Genomic DNA, 18,344 nt, shown 5'->3' on the forward strand with positions numbered 1-18,344 from the left:
GGGCATAAGGACGTTGTGCTAAGCCTTTGCTGTTGCTTCTGCTGCTGTGTGTGTATGTGCATGTGCGTGTGTGTGTGTGTGTGTGTGTGTGTGTGTGTCTATGTGTGTGTCATTGCCAGCTGACGCAGTGGTCAGAGCCTCGGATGAGTCTAGTCAGCAGATGAAGCCCATGCCTGATTGGACACTGGGGTAATGACTTAACGAGATGAAGCCCATGCCTGATTGGACACTGGGGTAATGACTTAACGAGATGAAGCCCATGCCTGATTGGACACTGAGGTAATGACTTAACGAGATGAAGGATGTACACAAAGGGCAGTTCCAGGATATGTTATCCTTGTTATGGAAAACATTTAAAGTAAGCAAATCTCTCAGATTTTACTTTGTATTTTCCATACTGACTGTACTGGGACTAACTGTTTATAAAATTACCATTTTCTTTTATACGTAAGTATTGTTGTGGGTTGTTAAGAAGGTTCGCTTGGAGATTTTTTTTTGTCGTGAGTAGACAGACTGCAGGGCAAATTCTTTCCTCCCTGTCTGCTCTTGTTTAGCAAAACCACACACCGTGACGTAATCACAGCTCCATTATGTGAATGTTTCCATAGAAATTGAGGCCATCTAGTGGCCATTGTAATAATGTATTAACTTGTAAAGATGTTACAATGTTACAAGGCGTCAATAATAGCCTTAAGATAACATTAAACATACTTACATTTGCCTCATACCGAATGTTTATCCTGTTTTATTTCCATCGGTGTAAAGATACCACCTCTCTATCCACTCATTATGGACATCACAGGAGATCATAGGTCAAATTGAACGCAATTAAATGTGAGGGGATTCTGGTAGTACCAATAATCTGGATTTCTCTCTTCCATTGTTAAAGGAGGGGCACTAGATGTAAAAAAAAAAAAAATATCACATCATGAGACATCTTTGTTAAAATTGGCCATGAGCAGGTGTCCTGATCTGGCCAAACTAAATCACAATGCAGTCAAAAACGTGATTCATTTTATAAATATTTCCACACTATGTGGTTGGAATAATATTGTGAAATTGTGAAAATTATCATAATACCCTTTTAGCATAAGAGCTGTTTGAAAAGACCGCTTGAATTTCCAGCATATTTTGCTGGGATGGAGTTTTGGCCTGCCAGGTGAGATCACCATTGGTGCAAATGTGTTAATAAACCAATAAGAAAGAGCTTTCCAAACCCTCTGCCAATTACAGCTAGTTCTCAGATTTCCCCTACCCACTCAGAATAAATCCAGAAAGTTTTAGCAAAATTCTAGCTTGAGAAATGTATCTTTACTAAGAATCTATTTTTGTTCATTTTTAACTATTTTAATTGAAAACAATCAAAGGTGCTTAATTGTTACCCAGAAATGATTTGATATTCAGATAAAAACGGCCGCATTGGACAGTAGAGCAACCTATCCGGTTGAAGGCCGATCTAACAAACACCCGAATGATTGGTAGACAGGTTACCACTGTGTTTCCCAGGTTGCACCACCTACATGAGGTGACCACAGGATTAGTGGAATTATTGAGCCCTGATTAGTTATCTGGTACATACAAGATGCCACAAGAGAAACACACTCAAACAAACGTATGGACACTGACATCCTACTGTAAGTATGCTGAGATTTAATTTAATTTATATTCTATCTATCATTTCACGTGGCTTCTATTTTCATAGATTAACCCCTGAGAACAGTGGTGAAAGTGTTCTACTTGCGGGATTAAACAAGTAATATGAACAAGTTTTTGAGTGAACAATGCTGTGTGTGGATTGGATATTTTGTCATGGACTAATACAGTTTTGCATAATTTATATGATGGGCAATGCATTTAGGCGTTTGCACATTGTTTACATTAAGAGGTTGTACACATGGTTATCACTGTTAACTAATAAAGCACACTCTGTTGTCTTCAGATTCAACCATATCAATATTCATCATTGCAGTCAGTGACGTGTTTTATTGAAATCAGTTTTCTCTTTTTACTTTAATCTGACAATGTGCTTAATTTGCACTTTTATGGTCTAAATGTCTGAACTTAAATAGCTTAAATAGCCACTGCTCCAAAACCACCATAAAAAAACCAGGCTACGGTTTGCAACTGCACATGGGGACAAAGATCGTACTTTTTGGAGAAATGTCCTCTAGCCTGATGAAACAATAATAGAACTGTTTGGCCATAATGACCATCGTTATGTTTGGAGGAAAAAGGGGGAGGCTTGCAAGCCAACGAACACCATCCCAACCGTGAAGCACAGGGGTGGCAGCATCATGTTGTGAGGGTGCTTTGCTGCAGGAGGGACTGGTGCACTTCACAAAATAGATGGCACCATGAGGGAAAAAAAATTATGTGGACATATTGAAGCAACATCTCAAGACATCAGTCAGGAAGTTAAAGCTCGGTCACAAATGGGTCTTCCAAATGGACAATGACCCCAAGCATACTTCCAAAGTTGTGGCAAAATGGCTTAAGGACAACAAAGTCAAGGTATTGGAGTGGACATCACAAAGCCCTGACCTCAATCCTATAGACAATTTGTGGGCAGAACTGAAAAAGTGTGTGCGAGCAAGGAGGCCTACAAACATGACTCAGTTACACCAGCTCTGTCAGGAGGAATGGGCCAAAATTCACCCAACTTATTGTTGGAAGCTTGTGGAAGGCTACCCAAAACGTTTGACCCAAGTTAAACAATTTAAAGGTAATGCTACCAAATACTAATTGAGTGTATGTAAACATCTGATCCACTGGGAATGTGATGAAAGAAATAAAAGTTGAAATAAATAATACTATTATTCTGACATTTCACATTCTTAAAATAAAGTGGTGATCCTAACTGACCAAAGACAGGGAATTTTTACTAGGATTAAATGTCAGGAATTGTGAAAAACTGAGTTTAAATGTATTTGGTTAAAGTGTATGTAAACGTCTGACTTCAACTGTGTGTGTGTGTGTGTGTGTGTGTGTGTGTGTGTGTGTGTATTTTATTTTTGTACTAAATCTGCCCGCGTCTCGCCAGTTGGATAACCATGCTGTCATTTGAAGTCTTGTTGCTAGTTTATGCTCTACCTGACTAGTCTGGGTTTAGGCAGCTTATGGAGATTGAGCAGATGCAGAGGGCAGAGAGCTGAGGCCTGCTGGATTTATTTAGCACACCTCAGATGGACACACTCACACACCTGCTGTTTGTGTAGAACCAGTCTGTGGCAGACTACACACAGGTACAAAGATTTGTCAGATAACTGGTAGGCTACCGTGTCTTAATGTAATCAGACTGTGCCAGCCAGTTCAGCCACAGAGTTCCGTAACATGTAGTTGAGAGTCTATATACATTTATGCTGTGCATTGTACAACAATAAAACAAACCCCATGGTGGAAACCGATGGACTAGTTTATGGATAGTTTATGGGGATAGCAAAAAGGATATACAGTAAGCAGGTAATGCACAGACCCAATGAATAGTGTATCCCGAAAGGGATAGGAATGCACTGTGAGTACAAACAAAGTAACCTAGTTTAGCGAGGTACTATAACCCATGCTCTTAGAAAAAAGGGTTCAAAGGGTTCTTTGGCTGTCCCCATAGAACCCTTTTTGTTTCCAGGGAGAATCCTTTTTGGTTCTATGTAGAACCCCTTTGGGTTCCATGTAGAACCCTCTGTGGAAGGGTCCTAATGGAGCCAAAAATGGTTCTACCTGGAACCAAAATGGTTCTACTTGGAACCAAAAAGAGTTCTTCAAATGGTTTCCCTTTGGGGACAGCTGAAGAAACATTTTACGTTCTACAAAGAGTATTTTTTTTCTAATACTGAAGTTTATATAGTCACACAGATAATGCTAACCTTTGTCAAAGAGATTTCAAACAGTAAAGAAATGATTGACTTTTACATTAATATCTAAATGGCTCTGAAGTCCTCGGGGGTTTATTGGCCCTGACCCTGATCACCTGACAGTAGCCTTTGTTACCTCAGCTGACTTAGCACCGGTCATTCTGTAAGTCTATAGTTTGCACGTCGACCCTGTGTCATAATGAGCTCTTCTTTCAGGTGGGGACTGAGGAGAAGATGGTTGCCGCTGTGCTCACCTTGTTCTGTGTCACCACAACTGAACATGTTCAACCTGATAACCAACTGCTGCAGCTGGGTCTCCAAGTTCCAGCAACCCATCAGGTAAGAATGACTTTCTCTCAAATGGATTAACACAGTCCCTCAGTCACTTGTGATTACAACTACTCTGACTTAAATTGCTCCATATGCTAACTCCAGCCCCATGTCTCGTATTTTCACACAGGAAAGTCAATGTACTCGTGGTCGGTCTTGATAAAGCAGGAAAAACATCCACTGTCAGGGGGATGTTAAGAGGTAATGTAACAGTGACTTCAATACAAAACGATGAACAGTAACATTACAGTAGACATTACACAGAAATCTGCGTATGGCTGACTGAGGTCCTCTTGTAACTATTCTCGCTGCCTGCAGTGCCCCCGGTGGACGTGGGTCCAACACATGGGTGTGTCCGCACGGAGCTGAGAGTGGAGAACTTCCTGGTCACCCTGCTGGACATCAGTGGGGCCCCGGAGTTGCGGGGGTCCTGGAGGGATCTCTATGGGGAGGTCCATGGGTTCATCTTTGTGGTGGACTCCAGTGACCGGCAGAGGATTAAAGAGGTCAAGGAACTTCTGACGGACCTGCTGAAGCAACCTAGAGTGGCGGGAAAACCACTACTGGTGTAAGGACTAATTCTTATATCAAGTTTGAGTTCATGTGAATAGAATACTTGATCAACCTTAAAATAAAAAGTAAAGCTATATTTGTTATATTTATAGTTTATAAGTATGTTATACAATATTATATGAGATGTACATGACAAAGTGACAGATAATCTATACTACCTACATTAAAACCTTAGTGTTGCCATGGTACAGTGGGCAAGGAAGCACAGTAACGAAACTGATTAGTGCTTTCAGTGTAGTTGTTTTTCCTTTTTTGAATCCACTGAATAAACTGTGTTGTGTTTTAGGCTGGCCAACAAGCAAGACAAGATGAATGCCCTGCTGGGAAGTGAGATAATTGAGCTCCTGTCTCTGGAGAGACTGGTGAACCAGAGCCGTTCTCTGTGCCACATTGTGAGTCTAGTTCTCACACACACACCACTCTCCACACAGCCAGAAAGAAGAGCTAGACAGACAGCCAGACAGAAGAGCCAAACATAAGATCAGACAGACAGACATAAGATCCAGACAGACAGACAGCCAGACAAACTGACAGCCAGGCAAACAGACAGACAGATTATGTTTATTATGTTCAAGAGACAGATAGATGCATAGACAGACAGAAATCCATGTAGGCCAAATAGATTTGATTATGTTGTGCCTTTTCACTCTAGGAGCCTTGCTCAGCCTTAATAGACCTGCGGAGGTGGACAGACAGGAAGACGCTGCGGGGTCTTCGCTGGCTTCTGCGTGCTGTCAATCTGGATTACCCAGAACTCTGTTCTCGCATAATCAGGGACATCAGGGACAGGAGACCTCTAGCACCAGACGAGAGGGACAGGCGTGGGAAGATCGAGAGGAGCCGCAAGCCCAAAGAGGAAAGGTAAGAGCGACCATAACTATCCCAATTGGCACAAACTGGTTGAATCAACGTTGTTTCAATGTAATTTGTCAACGTATTGTGACGTGGATTTTAAAAAGTAATCAATGGAAACTGTTGCTTTGAGTGTGAAATTTAAGGTTACAATACAATTTTCAAGATAGACACACCCTGTATAAAATATGTTGAATTTGTACCTTTGAAACTATTTCAGAACTTCAACGTTATATAGCAGCACCTCCTACTGGAGAGTTGATCTAAAGCTATTCATTTGACTACTACCAAGGTGCTATCGTGAGAATGATTATTGAGAGATCCCTTAATAACTAAATATATTCACTGTTGCTATTGAAGTCATTCCAAAGGGTAGGTTTAACAGGGCAAATGAAATGAAACTATACTTATTAGGTAAAATATCATCAATTTTACTATTTAAGCCTATATCGCATTTGCAAAGTCATCAACAGCCATTGTTAAATATTTTATTAAACAATAGCTCAAAGATTTTTTTGTTTTTTTTGTTTTACAATAAAAAACATATACTTACAAATGACAACATACAGACTTACACAAACATCCACAACATCCCCCCTGCCCAGACCCACCTGCTCACACCCCCATCTCCAGTGGCCCTATCAATCTCTGCCACATGGCCTCAAACTGCACCATTTTGTTTCTCTCCATCACCCACGCACTTTCAACATTTAGATAAAGCATTTGACCTTTCCATTGTGTTAACGATGGAGGATTGGTAGATTTGCAGACAAGTAAACTAATTATATGTTGAATTCACATCTCCAAATAAACCAAAAATACAAGTTAAATAATAGGATTAAGCCAGTGGCTCAAATGAAATTATCCAAGCATATCCTTTAAATGTTGACATTTGGTTACAATGTCAACCAAACACAATTCAATTATCTTTTTGTAGTAAGAGTAAATAGCTTAAAGTAAAGGCTATCTTACAAACTAATGTAACCGTATTTATTCAACCTTAAAATGGACAAAGTTTGAGGTTACTGGAAATGTAAATGTCTTCTTACAGTACGTAATCATAGAAAGCGTGCAAGTTCAAGATAGCATGCAAAGCTCGCAGGTCTGTGGAGCTCTTCACAATTGCTGTAATAATCTGAGCAGAATCTTGAACAGCATTGATCACTTGCACTATGTACTTTTAATGTAATCTCAACTGCAATCCATTTGTTTCTGCTATTAGGTAATGCACAGTGATAACCCGTTACGTTGTTGTATAAATACAAAATGTCTGACATTGTATTTCCATTTGAACGTTGGTGTCCTTTTTAGATGGTTGAAAGCATAGTGATAACACATTGGGAATTCAACAAGCTTCTGTCTGTCTATTGGAGTCGGTGAATAAAGGTTGAAATCTCATTGGTCAACTTCTCAACCAATTAGTATCCACATGTCCACGTTGAAATGACATGGTGTGCCCATGAGTGGGATGCGCCTTCAGTTAGACAGGATATCATCTGTCTTGGCCAATGTGTTAATATTGCATTCACAGAATGTATCCATGAACTACTGCAAAGACATGGCCCATGTTAGCTAAAGCATCATGGTATGGACCCTTTCTTATGTGAAATGTCTATGTGTAGAATCCGTGCCAGCAAAAATGACCTCCGTAAAGTACAAAGCCCTCATGAAAGGGACCTAAGACCCAAGACCCCCTCGCTACAACCCATTCGAAACATCTTGAAAAAGGTAAAGACATTGCAATGTACAAATCAACTGATAATCTTTAGTTGTAGATCCATTTGATCTTGATAAGATTCCAATTGATTATTTGCAGTGAAACAATCTACTAGTTTTAGTAGATCTGGAGGTGCACATTCATTTTCACTGCTGGAATATGTGAACTGAAAAGCCTTGTTTATTGTAGGAGAGCAAAAAGAGGCTTAATAAAAAGAAGAAACAACAGGTGAAGATTAAGGACACAGAAGAGAAAAGCGAAGGAGAGAATGCGGAGGAGGAGGAAGGTAGCACAGAGGCAGACCCAGAACACAGTGTGCAGAAAGAGAAGGCCAACAGTCCCCTAATACCTCCGAAACGAAGGAAGCTGAAACGTAAAGCCAAAGTGAAGGAAGAGACCCAAGAGCTCCCAGAATCAGTTGACAACGAAGACAAAGACAACTCGAATAAAGGTAGCTGTGCTCCTCAAACAACACTTCAATCTGCCTCCAATGTATTGGAGCATGTTTTATGATGTATTAACAGGTTACAACATGTTGTTAGCACTTTTTAATATTGAAATGTGCATCTGAGTTGATAACGTTCACATTTTCTCATCTGTTGATAAAGGGGACAAGAAGAAGAAGAAAAAAGTGGTGAAAGTGAAAAAGAACAGGATAAACTCTGAGAAGATGCCAGGAGCATACTCCCAGCCAGTTGACCTCTCCGTGACCTTTGGTGAGCCCCCAGTCTCTCCTTTTTAACTCCCACTGAAATGCAACGCAAAAAATGAGACTGTCTGAGATATGTGATTTCCCTGTTTCTTGATAGATCTTTACCGAAAAGCCATTTTGGCTCTGAAAGAGCGACAGAATCAGGGCCAGTGAGAGGAGAGGGCTGAGAGAGAGTCCTAGGTCCAGTGTGTGACGACGCAGTCTGCTATCCTGGCAAGGGCAGCACTCCAGTGATTTATAAACATGCTGAGACACCTTAGTGACTCACCCCCAGCCTCTTCCCTGCAAACCACCCAGACAGCGACCTGACTGATTGATTGACAGAGGGAGACATGCCCTGCCTGCAAATCCTCTACAACCTCCTTTTTCCATTCAATTACCTCACATTTCTAATTTATGGATTACAACTGGAGTATTCAACGGCTTTTGAAGGACAATTTCAAAATACTTGATGGATGTTTGTCTTCGCTGCTACTGTGCAGAAACTGCAAATCCACAATGCACCCCCTGAGAAATGTGTGTTTATTTAATCTTACCAAAATATGTTATATGAAATATTTATTTATTAGTGGTTACTTAATTATCTGCAGTATAAGTAAACAGTTGTTTACAAACATGATGAATGTACTGGCCAAAATATTTGAATCCCTCCTCATAAATATGAATAGAGTTTATCTGTGTATGTTGTCATTTTGATGGAAAAAGTGACATGCTTTTGTCATGTTCGTTCGTCTTTTTATATGACTGTTTGACAAATGTCTCACAGACCCTGTTTTTCAACAACACAAAATGGTCAGTGAAAGCAAAATAGAATTTTAAGAGAACACCACCAGGTCAATTTTGAAGAAAGAACAAATACAACACTGAAGTGTACAATAAACCATCACGTGCTTCCTTTTACAATGTACCATATGCCTTGAAGTGTGCTCGTGTTTGTTCACCTTGAAGATGATAATGCTCTGTTGTTTGACCCAGATTCAAAACAGTCCAAACAATAGGTCAAGCGCCAAACTAATAGTCAGCCATATGTAACCATGTTTCCTATTTCATTCGGTGTTAGCTATTATTGACTTATGCATGCTGGAAAAGAAACTGATTAAAAAATATATATATTGTTGGACTATGTACAAATAATATCCATTCGTAATTTTTAGTAATTATATTACATATAAACTGATAATATATCTTGGTATGGGCTCCATAATTGGGCATTTGGACCTTGAACCCTGTGTACAAATTCACTTTCGCCATTTTTGTCGCTCTTCGAGAAGCCCACCCCCCTCAGCATCTTCACAGGAGAGAATACATTACAGCCAGTTGTTTCAGTGAATAGGCCTCCACTATATAGCCGCCGCGCCGAGACACACAGGTTGGTGGGGGGATCGGGACACACAACACTGAAGATGGCTTCACCGAGGACGATAACAATTGTGGCCCTCTCTTTTGCTCTTGGTCTTTTTTTCGTCTTCATGGGCACTATAAAGCTCACACCAAGATTAAGCAAAGATGCGTACAGTGAGATGGTAAGTAAACCTTTAGCAACAAACCGCATCTGCAGCTGGAAGCGAAAGCCATTGTTCTGGCTATGGACGCTCTCAGGCTCTAATGTGCTGCTGACCCACATTTGAATCATGAAATAAAATAGCATATCATATCTAACTGATACATATGATTTGAATGTATGTTTTGTTTCAATCTTGGGAATGAATTTAAGCAAGCAAGGAGATGATGGTACCTGCTGCATTATTATATAGCCTATAATAGGCAAAATTATTTATTGAAGTCTGACGATAGAAATACATGACTATTATGACAAAAAACTAAATATTACCATTAGGCATTTCAGATAAGCCCACATAATTGAAATCGAATGAATTGGCTATAGGTAAATAGGCCTGTTTGTTTGAAATAAAATAAGACTATGATATAGGCTAACAGTAGCCTACACGTTTGTTCAGTAGTATTTTATGGCGAATTATTTGTTATTATTAGCCAAATATGACTTAATGGTATTTGAAGGTACATTTTAGCCTAGGCAGTGTGCATGTGCCCGGCCCGCCACAGGATTGTTCTGCTAAGAGCGCTGAAATGGGACAAGGACATCCTGGCCAGCCAAATCGTGGAGTTGAGTTTAATCCTCCCTAACCCGTCAATGACGTTAAACTGGGTCATTCATATATGTTCTAATGTAATTCTTATTATATGGTGAATAGGCTTCATTAGCCTATACATGGATCTCCCAATTTAGTGTCATGGTCTTGGGTGCGGAATAAACAGCCCGTGTCCTCCAAAATCGGATCTGTAGTGATACCTCTAGCACTGCGATGCAGTGCCTTAGACCGCTGCACCACTCGGGAGGCCCCAACGATTGAACAGTTTATGTAATAGGCCGATATCAAGGACAGTGGTTTTGGTGGTGCTTGCATAGGCTACTTACAAGTACAACTCTTAAACCCTATAGTTAGACTAAATAAAAAAACAACAGAAAAACATCTGTTAGTGTCGGTGGCGATTTCAGCATGTACATCTTGGTGGGGCAACCTCAACAACAACAAAACAATGTTTAGATGCATGCCAGCAAAGCCACTACCCAACACTTATCAAAACATGAATTGCACTATAACGGTGACAAACGGTGCCCACAAGCTGTTCGGACTACATAAAGCTCTCCCAACAGCTGAGCTTTCTTTTCAGGAACATAGAGTGAATCCTTACCACTGCTACACCTGGCTATCAGCGGAGCCTTGTCTGGCAGGGAAACAGTTCATTCAGCCTCATTTACTGCCTTTTAAAAAAAACATATGGCTGACTTGCTTAAACAAACGTGGTTTCTACTGACAATTGAGATGTACAAACTATGGCATAAGGGGACGGCGAGTGGATAAGAGGCAATGCGTCATTTCTATTAAGACATTAAATGTATCGTCTCACTCCAACTTTTGATATAGAACTGGAACTTCCCTACAGGTTCTACAAATCGGAGAAAGTATATACTGTAGCCCATAGTATACCACTAATGAGCAAGTTCTCTCTTTGATATCTATGAAAATTAAGGCTGAAATGTTCTCTCTCACGTTTTTTTTTTCTTTAGAAAAGGGCATACAAAAGCTACGCAAAGGCCTTGCCAGGTCTAAAGAAGATGGGTATCAGTTCGGTGCTGCTCCGTAAGATCGTTGGCTCACTGGAGGTGGGCTGTGGTGTGGTTCTGACGTTGGTGCCAGGGAGACCCAAGGATGTGGCTAACTTCCTGCTCTTGCTGGTCATGCTGGCGGTCCTTTTCTTCCACCAGCTAGTAGGAGACCCCCTGAAACGATACGCCCATGCTCTGGTCTTTGGCATTCTGCTCACCTGCCGACTGCTCATTGCCCGCCAGAGTGAGGACCGGCCTGAGAGGGAGGAGAGCAGGGAACAACACATCAATGTCCAGGAAAAGAACAAAGTCAAGCAGTCCTAATCCAGCCCAATCGTCTAGTCTGGGCAGAGCAACAGCAAAATGGAACCTTGTGTATTTCTTTGGATTGTAGCAATTCTGATTCAAAAGAAACACAGTCGCTATTAACAAGTGATATTTTTATGTTTCATTTTGACACAAATACTAATTTGAGTGACTTTGTTGGCTTTGAGACTGCTAATGTTTTCCGCTATTGAAGATTGGTACTTTTCTATTTTTTACATTTTAGCTAGAAAGCTAATGATATCCCTCGAATTCAATTGTTATTTTACAACAATTATGCATAGTTCATATTAAATGGCTTAAACAAACTCATATCCTATCACCACTGTTCAAGATATATTGTTGGTGAATATTGACTCACATTTATTTAAATATAATACACAGTATCACATATTTCCATTGGTATTAGTAAAATAAGAATCATTTCAGTGAATTCAGATTACTTTCCGTTAAAGCTTTTACCTGTTCATTCGATTTTCTTGTAAGTATTCCTATGCATGAAAATGTACCCCTTTTCCCCAAAGAAAAATTAAACGGTCAAATGACAAGTCTTTCACTCATCACAAATTGATGAATCACTTTGTTGCACCCAACACTTTTGTTCAAGAACTCATATGGAGGAGAGCATTTTGCTAGCAATTATGTACATACATAATATAATGTATGCACACATGACTGTAAGTCGCTTTGGATAAAAGCGTCTGCTAAATGGCATATATTATTATTATTATTATTATTATTATGTCTATGGTTGCTAGCCTAGTGCTGTCTCTATGTCTCTGGAACACAGTCAGTAGTCCAGCTACTTTGTCAAATGCTGTGTCAATTGACATGTCCAATAAAGGACTTGATATTTGTCTCTTAATAAAGGACTGTCTCTCTTTACATCCAGTGACAACAAAGGCTTATGTTTATCTGTGAGTCTATTTTGCGCTTGGATTTTTTAAAACAGTATTCTGTTGAATTACTATCTTAGATAAGTATTCATATGAGTATTAACATTACCACTGGGTTCTTCTTGTAATGTAAATGTATTTGACTCATATATAAGTGGTGCTACCTTCAGTAATGATGAGTAGATAAAGGGAGGTTTTTAGTCAGATGAGCAGTTGTTCAGTTGGTCCTTAACATTCACAATACTTCTGTAAAACAAGATGAGCTAAATAAAAAAAAATGTACAGGTGGATCTCCAAGCTGTGTGTTCATTGTGTATCGTTTTAATTCGGTTCAAGTCAGCAGTTATTTGCAAAACATTCCAAACATAAAGTGTGTAAAAAGAAAAGAAGAATGAGTACCTGAACTTGGATCATTGAAGTGAATGAGCCTACTACACAAAATTATGTATATTAATCATTACCTTCACATCAGTTTATGCATGTAGGAAGGAAAGCGAACTGGCAGATGGGTCGAGTTTGAAGTCGAGGAAGTATAGGGCTTAGCGTGTCTCTCGAGTGGGCTAAAAAGAGATTTTGGCTTAGAAAATATTCATATTTTCAAGAGTTGGGTAATTGGCTAAGTGAGGTGAGTTTTAGGGAAAGAGAGGAGGTTGAAAAGACTAAGAGATTTGAATCTGTTGAAGCTCGCAATAACAAGGGAGAGGGTATGTCAAGGAAGATTGGTGTCAAGTTCAAACATGTGAGCCGGACACCAGTTCAAGTTCTGGAGGTGAAATGGAAGGGGTGGAAGGTGTTCTGAGGAGCTCAGAGCCCGAGCCTTGCATCGATGGACATGGTTATGATAAAGATAAGTTTGGTCCAGTAGTAGTGGCATTTTTGGAGAAAGATCCTTGCCTTTTATGGGGATCCATTTGTGGTTTAAGGGCGGTTGGGAATGGAGTTGGGTGCCATTGAATCCGTGAAGGTAACCTGTAGTGGACTCGTGATACTCGTGATATTTGTTTGTGTTTCTTCTGACCAGAGGGAGCAGGTGCTCCGTGTCACACAACTTGAGTCAAGATCTGTTTCTTGCTTTGCTCTTAGGAACAGGGCACCATTGAAAGGAGTGATTTCTTAAATACATATGCATATGTATGCAGCATGGATAACTGCATACGCCCACAATTCTATTGTAATGAATATGCTCGTTCTGCTTTCCCCAAGTATATAATTCCCACTAGACTTTGTTTCTTCAGCATCATAAAAGCAGCCTCTCACCCCAGATTTTTACACACACATAGACACACACACACACACACACACACACACACACACACACACACACACACACACACACACACACACACACACACACACACACACACACACACACACACACACACACACACACACACACACACACACACACACACACAAGGAAGGCTACTAATCGCACACGCAAATGCAAACACACAAAATCATAGATAATTATACAATATTATGCATTTCTTAAAAGCACATAGTACAAAATACACGTTTTGGATTAATTAACACAGACTTGAATAGCTTTATTTACATATTCATTCTTTCAAAAAAATTTTTTACTTCCAATCCCAATTTGCTTGAATAACGTTATCGGTGAACGATGAGGTGAGCGTTTTCTGCTTTTTGTTTTCTTTCTTTCTTTCAAAAAATGGGAATCCAAATGTCTTCATGGCTTAGTGAGAAAACCTACAGTTGCATTTCATAGAATGAGTTGGTATTTGTATACGGTGAGATACCAGGGAGGAGATGTCTCTGATATGGCAGCTGATGAGAGGAACCTTGTCTTAGGGTCCAAACCCTGGTTTCTATACAATTGGAACAGTCTTCACAGTAAATGTTATCAGGCTGGGGGATACTCCTTTCTCACATATAAATCCTAACCTGTTCGACCTATTCCAGACATCTGTTGTTTGTCATGTGGATGTGTCATAACTATAAAATACTGTGGCTCAGATCTGCTTGTTGAGCTCTCGTCATCACACTTCAGACTGTAGGATCGACCAGCTTCATTATTGCAATAATTAATCGATATTAAATAATCTGTTGTTTGTCATGTGGATGTGTTTTAACTATAAAATACTGTGGCTCAGTTCTGCTTGTTGAGACTGTAGGATCGACCAGCTTCATTATTGCAATAATTAATCGATATTAAATAAAGATGATTGTTTGAAGAAATTACAAAGTCTCTCTCTCTTGATTAGAATGTTCCACAACACAGCTTTGCACACTCTTGGCATTCTCTCAACCAGCTTAATTAGGTAGTCACCTGGAATGCATTTCAATTAACAGGTGTACCTTGTTAAAATTTATTTCATTCTTAATGTGTTTGAGGCAATCAGTTGTGTTGTTACAAGGTAGGGGTGGTATACAGAACATAGCCCTATTTGGTAAAAGACCAAGTCCATATTATGGCAATAACCACTCAAATAAGCAAAGAGAAATGACAGTCCATCATGATTTTACTAAGACATGAATGTGAGTCAATCCGGAAAATGTCAAGAACTTTTCAAATGTATTCAAGTGCTGTCGCAAAAACCATCAAGAGCTATGATGAAACTGCCTCTCATGAGGACCGCCACTGGAAAGGAAGACCCAGAGTTACCTCTGCTGCAGAGGAGGTGTTCATTAGAGTTACCAGCCTCAGAAATTGCAGCCCAAATAAATTCTTAACAGAGTAAAAGACACATCTCAACATCAACTGTTCAGAGGAGACTGTGTGAATCAGCCCTTCATGGTTGAATTGCTGCAAAGAAACCACTACTAAAGGACACCAATAATAAGAAGAGACTTGCTTGGGCCAAGACACACGTGCAATGGATATTAGACCGGTGGAAATTTGTCCTTTGGTCCAATGAGTCCAAATATTAGATTTTTGGGTCCAACCAACGCGTATTTGTGAGATGCAGAGTAGGTGAACGGATGATCTCCGCATGTGTGGTTCCCACCGTGAAGCATGAAGGAGGTGGTGTGATGGTGTGGAGATCATCATTCAAGGCACACTTAACCAGCATGGCTACCACAGCATTCTGCAGCGATATGCCATCCCATCTGGTTTGGGCTTAGTGGGACTATCATTTGTTTTTCGTTAGGACAATGGGCTAGTGAAACATAGGAGTCACTCTCAGTCCTTCTGAGTTTTGAGTCGGGGTCTTTACCTGACAAGCTCATGTTAGGATATAACAGTTATCTTTTTAGAGCTTTCGTGGTGAATCCACTGTGCTATTTCTGGTGCAACGTTTATGTTCATGTCACATAAGTGTGTAGGAGGGAGATTCCAAGATGTGGAAAGTGTGCAGGAGGTCTGGGATAGAGGATTGTGTAGTTTCGGTGGATAATGTTGTTTGTGTCAACTGTAGGGGTGCACGTGTTGCTGGGAATCGGAAGTGTCTGATGAAAGAGAGGCAGTTTGACATGGCTAGAGTCAGATTAGAGCAGAAGGTGTGGTATGCTGAGGCAGTGAAGAAAGTAGAGGAGGATGAGTCAAGGGTGAGGGATTCTGAGAGGATCCCTGTGAATAGTTGATATGTTCCAGCACAGAGGGATAGGCCAATGAGTGATAAAGTGCATTGGGAAAGTATTTAGACCACATATTCAGAGTTTTCCACATTTTGCCGCGAGAAGGTTTTTACAGCCTGGGATGATCTGATTTTTATTAAATTGTTTTTCCCCCATCAATCTACACACAATAACCCATAATGACGACGCAAAAACAGGTTTTTAGATATCTTTGCAAGTGTAATAAAAATAAACTGAAACATCACATTTACAAAAGTATTCAGACACTTTACTTTAGATAGCACCTTTGGCAAAACGGAAGGTGGACAGCCTCAAGTCTTCTTGGGGTTTCAAACAAGGTGGGAGTCGTGTGTATTTTTGGGGCTTTCCCTAATTCTTCTCTGAGATCCTCTCCAGCTCTGTCAGGTTGGATGGGGAAACGTGTCGGACAACAACAGAATATTTGGAACAAAGGTCTCTCCAGCAGATGTTTAAATCGAGGTTCAAGTCTGAGCTTTGGATGGGCCAAATCACAAGGCATTTAAAGACTTGTCCTGCAGTTTTGTTTTGGCTGAGTGCTTAAGGTTGTTGGCCTTTACGGAAGGTGAACCTTTGCCCCAGTCTGATGTCCTGAGCACATCCAGGCTGCTCAGGCTTGTCTATGTTTGGCAGACATACCTGTGTCTGTTTTCTGATGAACTTGAACAAAACATCACACAGAAGTTTGCTCTGTTCATCTTAACCTCGATCCTTACTAGTCTCCCAGCCCCTCAGCTGAAAAACATTCCACAAATGATGGGCCACCACCATGCTTCACCTCAAACAAGATGAACATTACTTTGCAATCACATATTTGACTTTTGGCATTCAAGTTTAAAAGTTAAAGTTCAATATTTGTTTTCACTGCAGACCTTAAACAAAGTGTTGTTTTTGATTAATAGATTTTTGCACTTTATTTTATTGTATTTTCCAATTATATTTTAAAAAATTTCAGTTGAGTGGATGATAGAAAATTGCCTTTACTTGTTTTTTTCTTTGAAGTAAATTTAGCCCTACCAAAAATGCCTTATTGGCTACTGATGGTGCCTTGAAATAGTTTCCTTCATTTAAAGTTCATGTTAGGAACTCTGGGATTTTCTATCAAAGGAAATTTGTCTTTTGTGTCTGTTGAAAATTAAAGATTACTGACAGAGCCATAAGAAAATATTGCTTTATTTATCTGATCATATTGGAATATATTTGTTAGGTTTTCAGTAGCTTCCATTTCAAGAATGATATGGGCCATTTAAAATTTTTTCAATGAACATTCGAACAGTCCGGCCCTCGGCAGCTAAATTTTATTTGGCCCTCCTTCCATTTGACTTTGCCCTGAGTTACAGCATGTGTTGAGTCGTAGTGTCCCATCCTCTCAGGTGTTGGCCTGGGGTAGGTTTTTCCTCTGAATGTAGTGGAATAAGGGATCATGAGTATAGACAGGTGTGCCCCTAATTCAAATATATGTTTAATCAAAAATACAAATAAATCCCTGTTCACATTTTTTAGAAACATCACAAAGTCATTGGATCAAGATGCACTATAGTTCAGTTGGGAGTCTCATAATGCAACATATTGGATTGTCTGTTCTGAGTCTTTTCCCGACAAAGTGATGTTAGGATATATACAGTGCTTTGCGAAAGTATTCAGCCCCCTTGAACTTTGAGACCTTTTGCCACATTTCAGGCTTCAAAAATAAAGATATAAAACTGTATTTTTTTGTGAAGAATCAACAACAAGTGGGACACAATCATGAAGTGGAACAACATTTATTGGAATTTTCAAACTTTTTGTAACAAATCAAAAACTGAAAAAATGTGGCGCGCAAAATTATTCAGCCCCCTTAAGTTAATACTTTGTAGCGCCACCTTTTGCTGCGATTACAGCTGTAAGTCGCTTGGGGTATGTCTCTATCAGTTTTGCACATCGAGAGACTGAATTTTTTTCCCATTCCTCCTTGCAAAACAGCTCGAGCTCAGTGAGGTTGGATGGAGAGCATTTGTGAACAGCAGTTTTCAGTTCTTTCCACAGATTCTCGATTGGATTCAGGTCTGGCCATTCTAACACCTGGATATGTTTATTTTTGAACCATTCCATTGTAGATTTTGCTTTATGTTGTGGATCATTGTCTTGTTGGAAGACAAATCTCCGTCCCAGTCTCAGGTCTTTTGCAGACTCCATTAGGTTTTCTTCCAGAAAGGTCCTGTATTTGGCTCCATCCATCTTCCCATCAATGTTAACCATCTTCCATGTCCCTGCTGAAGAAAAGCAGGCCCAAACCATGATGCTGCCACCACCATGTTTGACAGTGGGGATGGCATGTTCAGGGTGATGAGCTGTGTTGCTTTTATGCCAAACATAACGTTTTGCATTGTTGCCAAAAAGTTCAATTTTGGTTTCATCTGACCAG

At 40.0% G+C, this 18,344-nt stretch overlaps 2 protein-coding genes across 4 annotated transcripts; both read left to right on the forward strand.

The window, feature by feature from the left end:
* Nucleotides 1-5: 5 nt before the first annotated feature.
* arl13a (ADP-ribosylation factor-like 13A) lies at nucleotides 6-8,939 on the forward strand. 3 transcript variants are annotated; one of them, XM_046295355.1, is made up of 10 exons: nucleotides 6-358; nucleotides 4,065-4,187; nucleotides 4,309-4,379; nucleotides 4,497-4,746; nucleotides 5,038-5,143; nucleotides 5,404-5,612; nucleotides 7,226-7,331; nucleotides 7,510-7,771; nucleotides 7,929-8,036; nucleotides 8,130-8,939. In XM_046295355.1, exons 1-10 carry the CDS (start codon nucleotides 303-305, stop codon nucleotides 8,183-8,185), a joined length of 1,347 nt encoding a protein of 448 aa, XP_046151311.1. In that variant the 5' UTR covers nucleotides 6-302; the 3' UTR covers nucleotides 8,186-8,939. The 3 variants fall into 3 exon arrangements, with proteins under 3 accessions (XP_046151311.1, XP_046151312.1, XP_046151313.1); XM_046295356.1 differs by having other exon boundaries at nucleotides 6-279; XM_046295357.1 differs by lacking the exon at nucleotides 6-358 and adding an exon at nucleotides 1,486-1,634.
* Nucleotides 8,940-9,148: 209 nt separating this feature from the next.
* On the forward strand, nucleotides 9,149-12,671 carry tmem35 (transmembrane protein 35). Its single transcript, XM_046295358.1, has 2 exons — nucleotides 9,149-9,555; nucleotides 11,124-12,671. Exons 1-2 carry the CDS (start codon nucleotides 9,436-9,438, stop codon nucleotides 11,484-11,486), a joined length of 483 nt encoding a protein of 160 aa, XP_046151314.1. The 5' UTR covers nucleotides 9,149-9,435; the 3' UTR covers nucleotides 11,487-12,671.
* Nucleotides 12,672-18,344: the final 5,673 nt, after the last annotated feature.

The sequence above is a fragment of the Oncorhynchus gorbuscha genome, linkage group LG13 (genome assembly GCF_021184085.1).
Source record: "Oncorhynchus gorbuscha isolate QuinsamMale2020 ecotype Even-year linkage group LG13, OgorEven_v1.0, whole genome shotgun sequence".
NCBI lineage: Eukaryota > Metazoa > Chordata > Actinopteri > Salmoniformes > Salmonidae > Oncorhynchus > Oncorhynchus gorbuscha.

Excerpts from the sequence above, each read along its gene's own strand:
- arl13a (XM_046295355.1), top strand. The coding sequence starts at position 303 with ATGTACACAAAGGGCAGTTCCAGGATATGTTATCCTTGTTATGGAAAA. Across the intron at positions 359-4,064 it reads TGTTATGGAAAACATTTAAA|GTGGGGACTGAGGAGAAGAT; the intron begins GTAAGCAAATCT and ends CTCTTCTTTCAG. Across the intron at positions 4,188-4,308 it reads AAGTTCCAGCAACCCATCAG|GAAAGTCAATGTACTCGTGG; the intron begins GTAAGAATGACT and ends ATTTTCACACAG.
- tmem35 (XM_046295358.1), top strand. The coding sequence starts at position 9,436 with ATGGCTTCACCGAGGACGATAACAATTGTGGCCCTCTCTTTTGCTCTT. Across the intron at positions 9,556-11,123 it reads AAGATGCGTACAGTGAGATG|AAAAGGGCATACAAAAGCTA; the intron begins GTAAGTAAACCT and ends TTTTTTCTTTAG.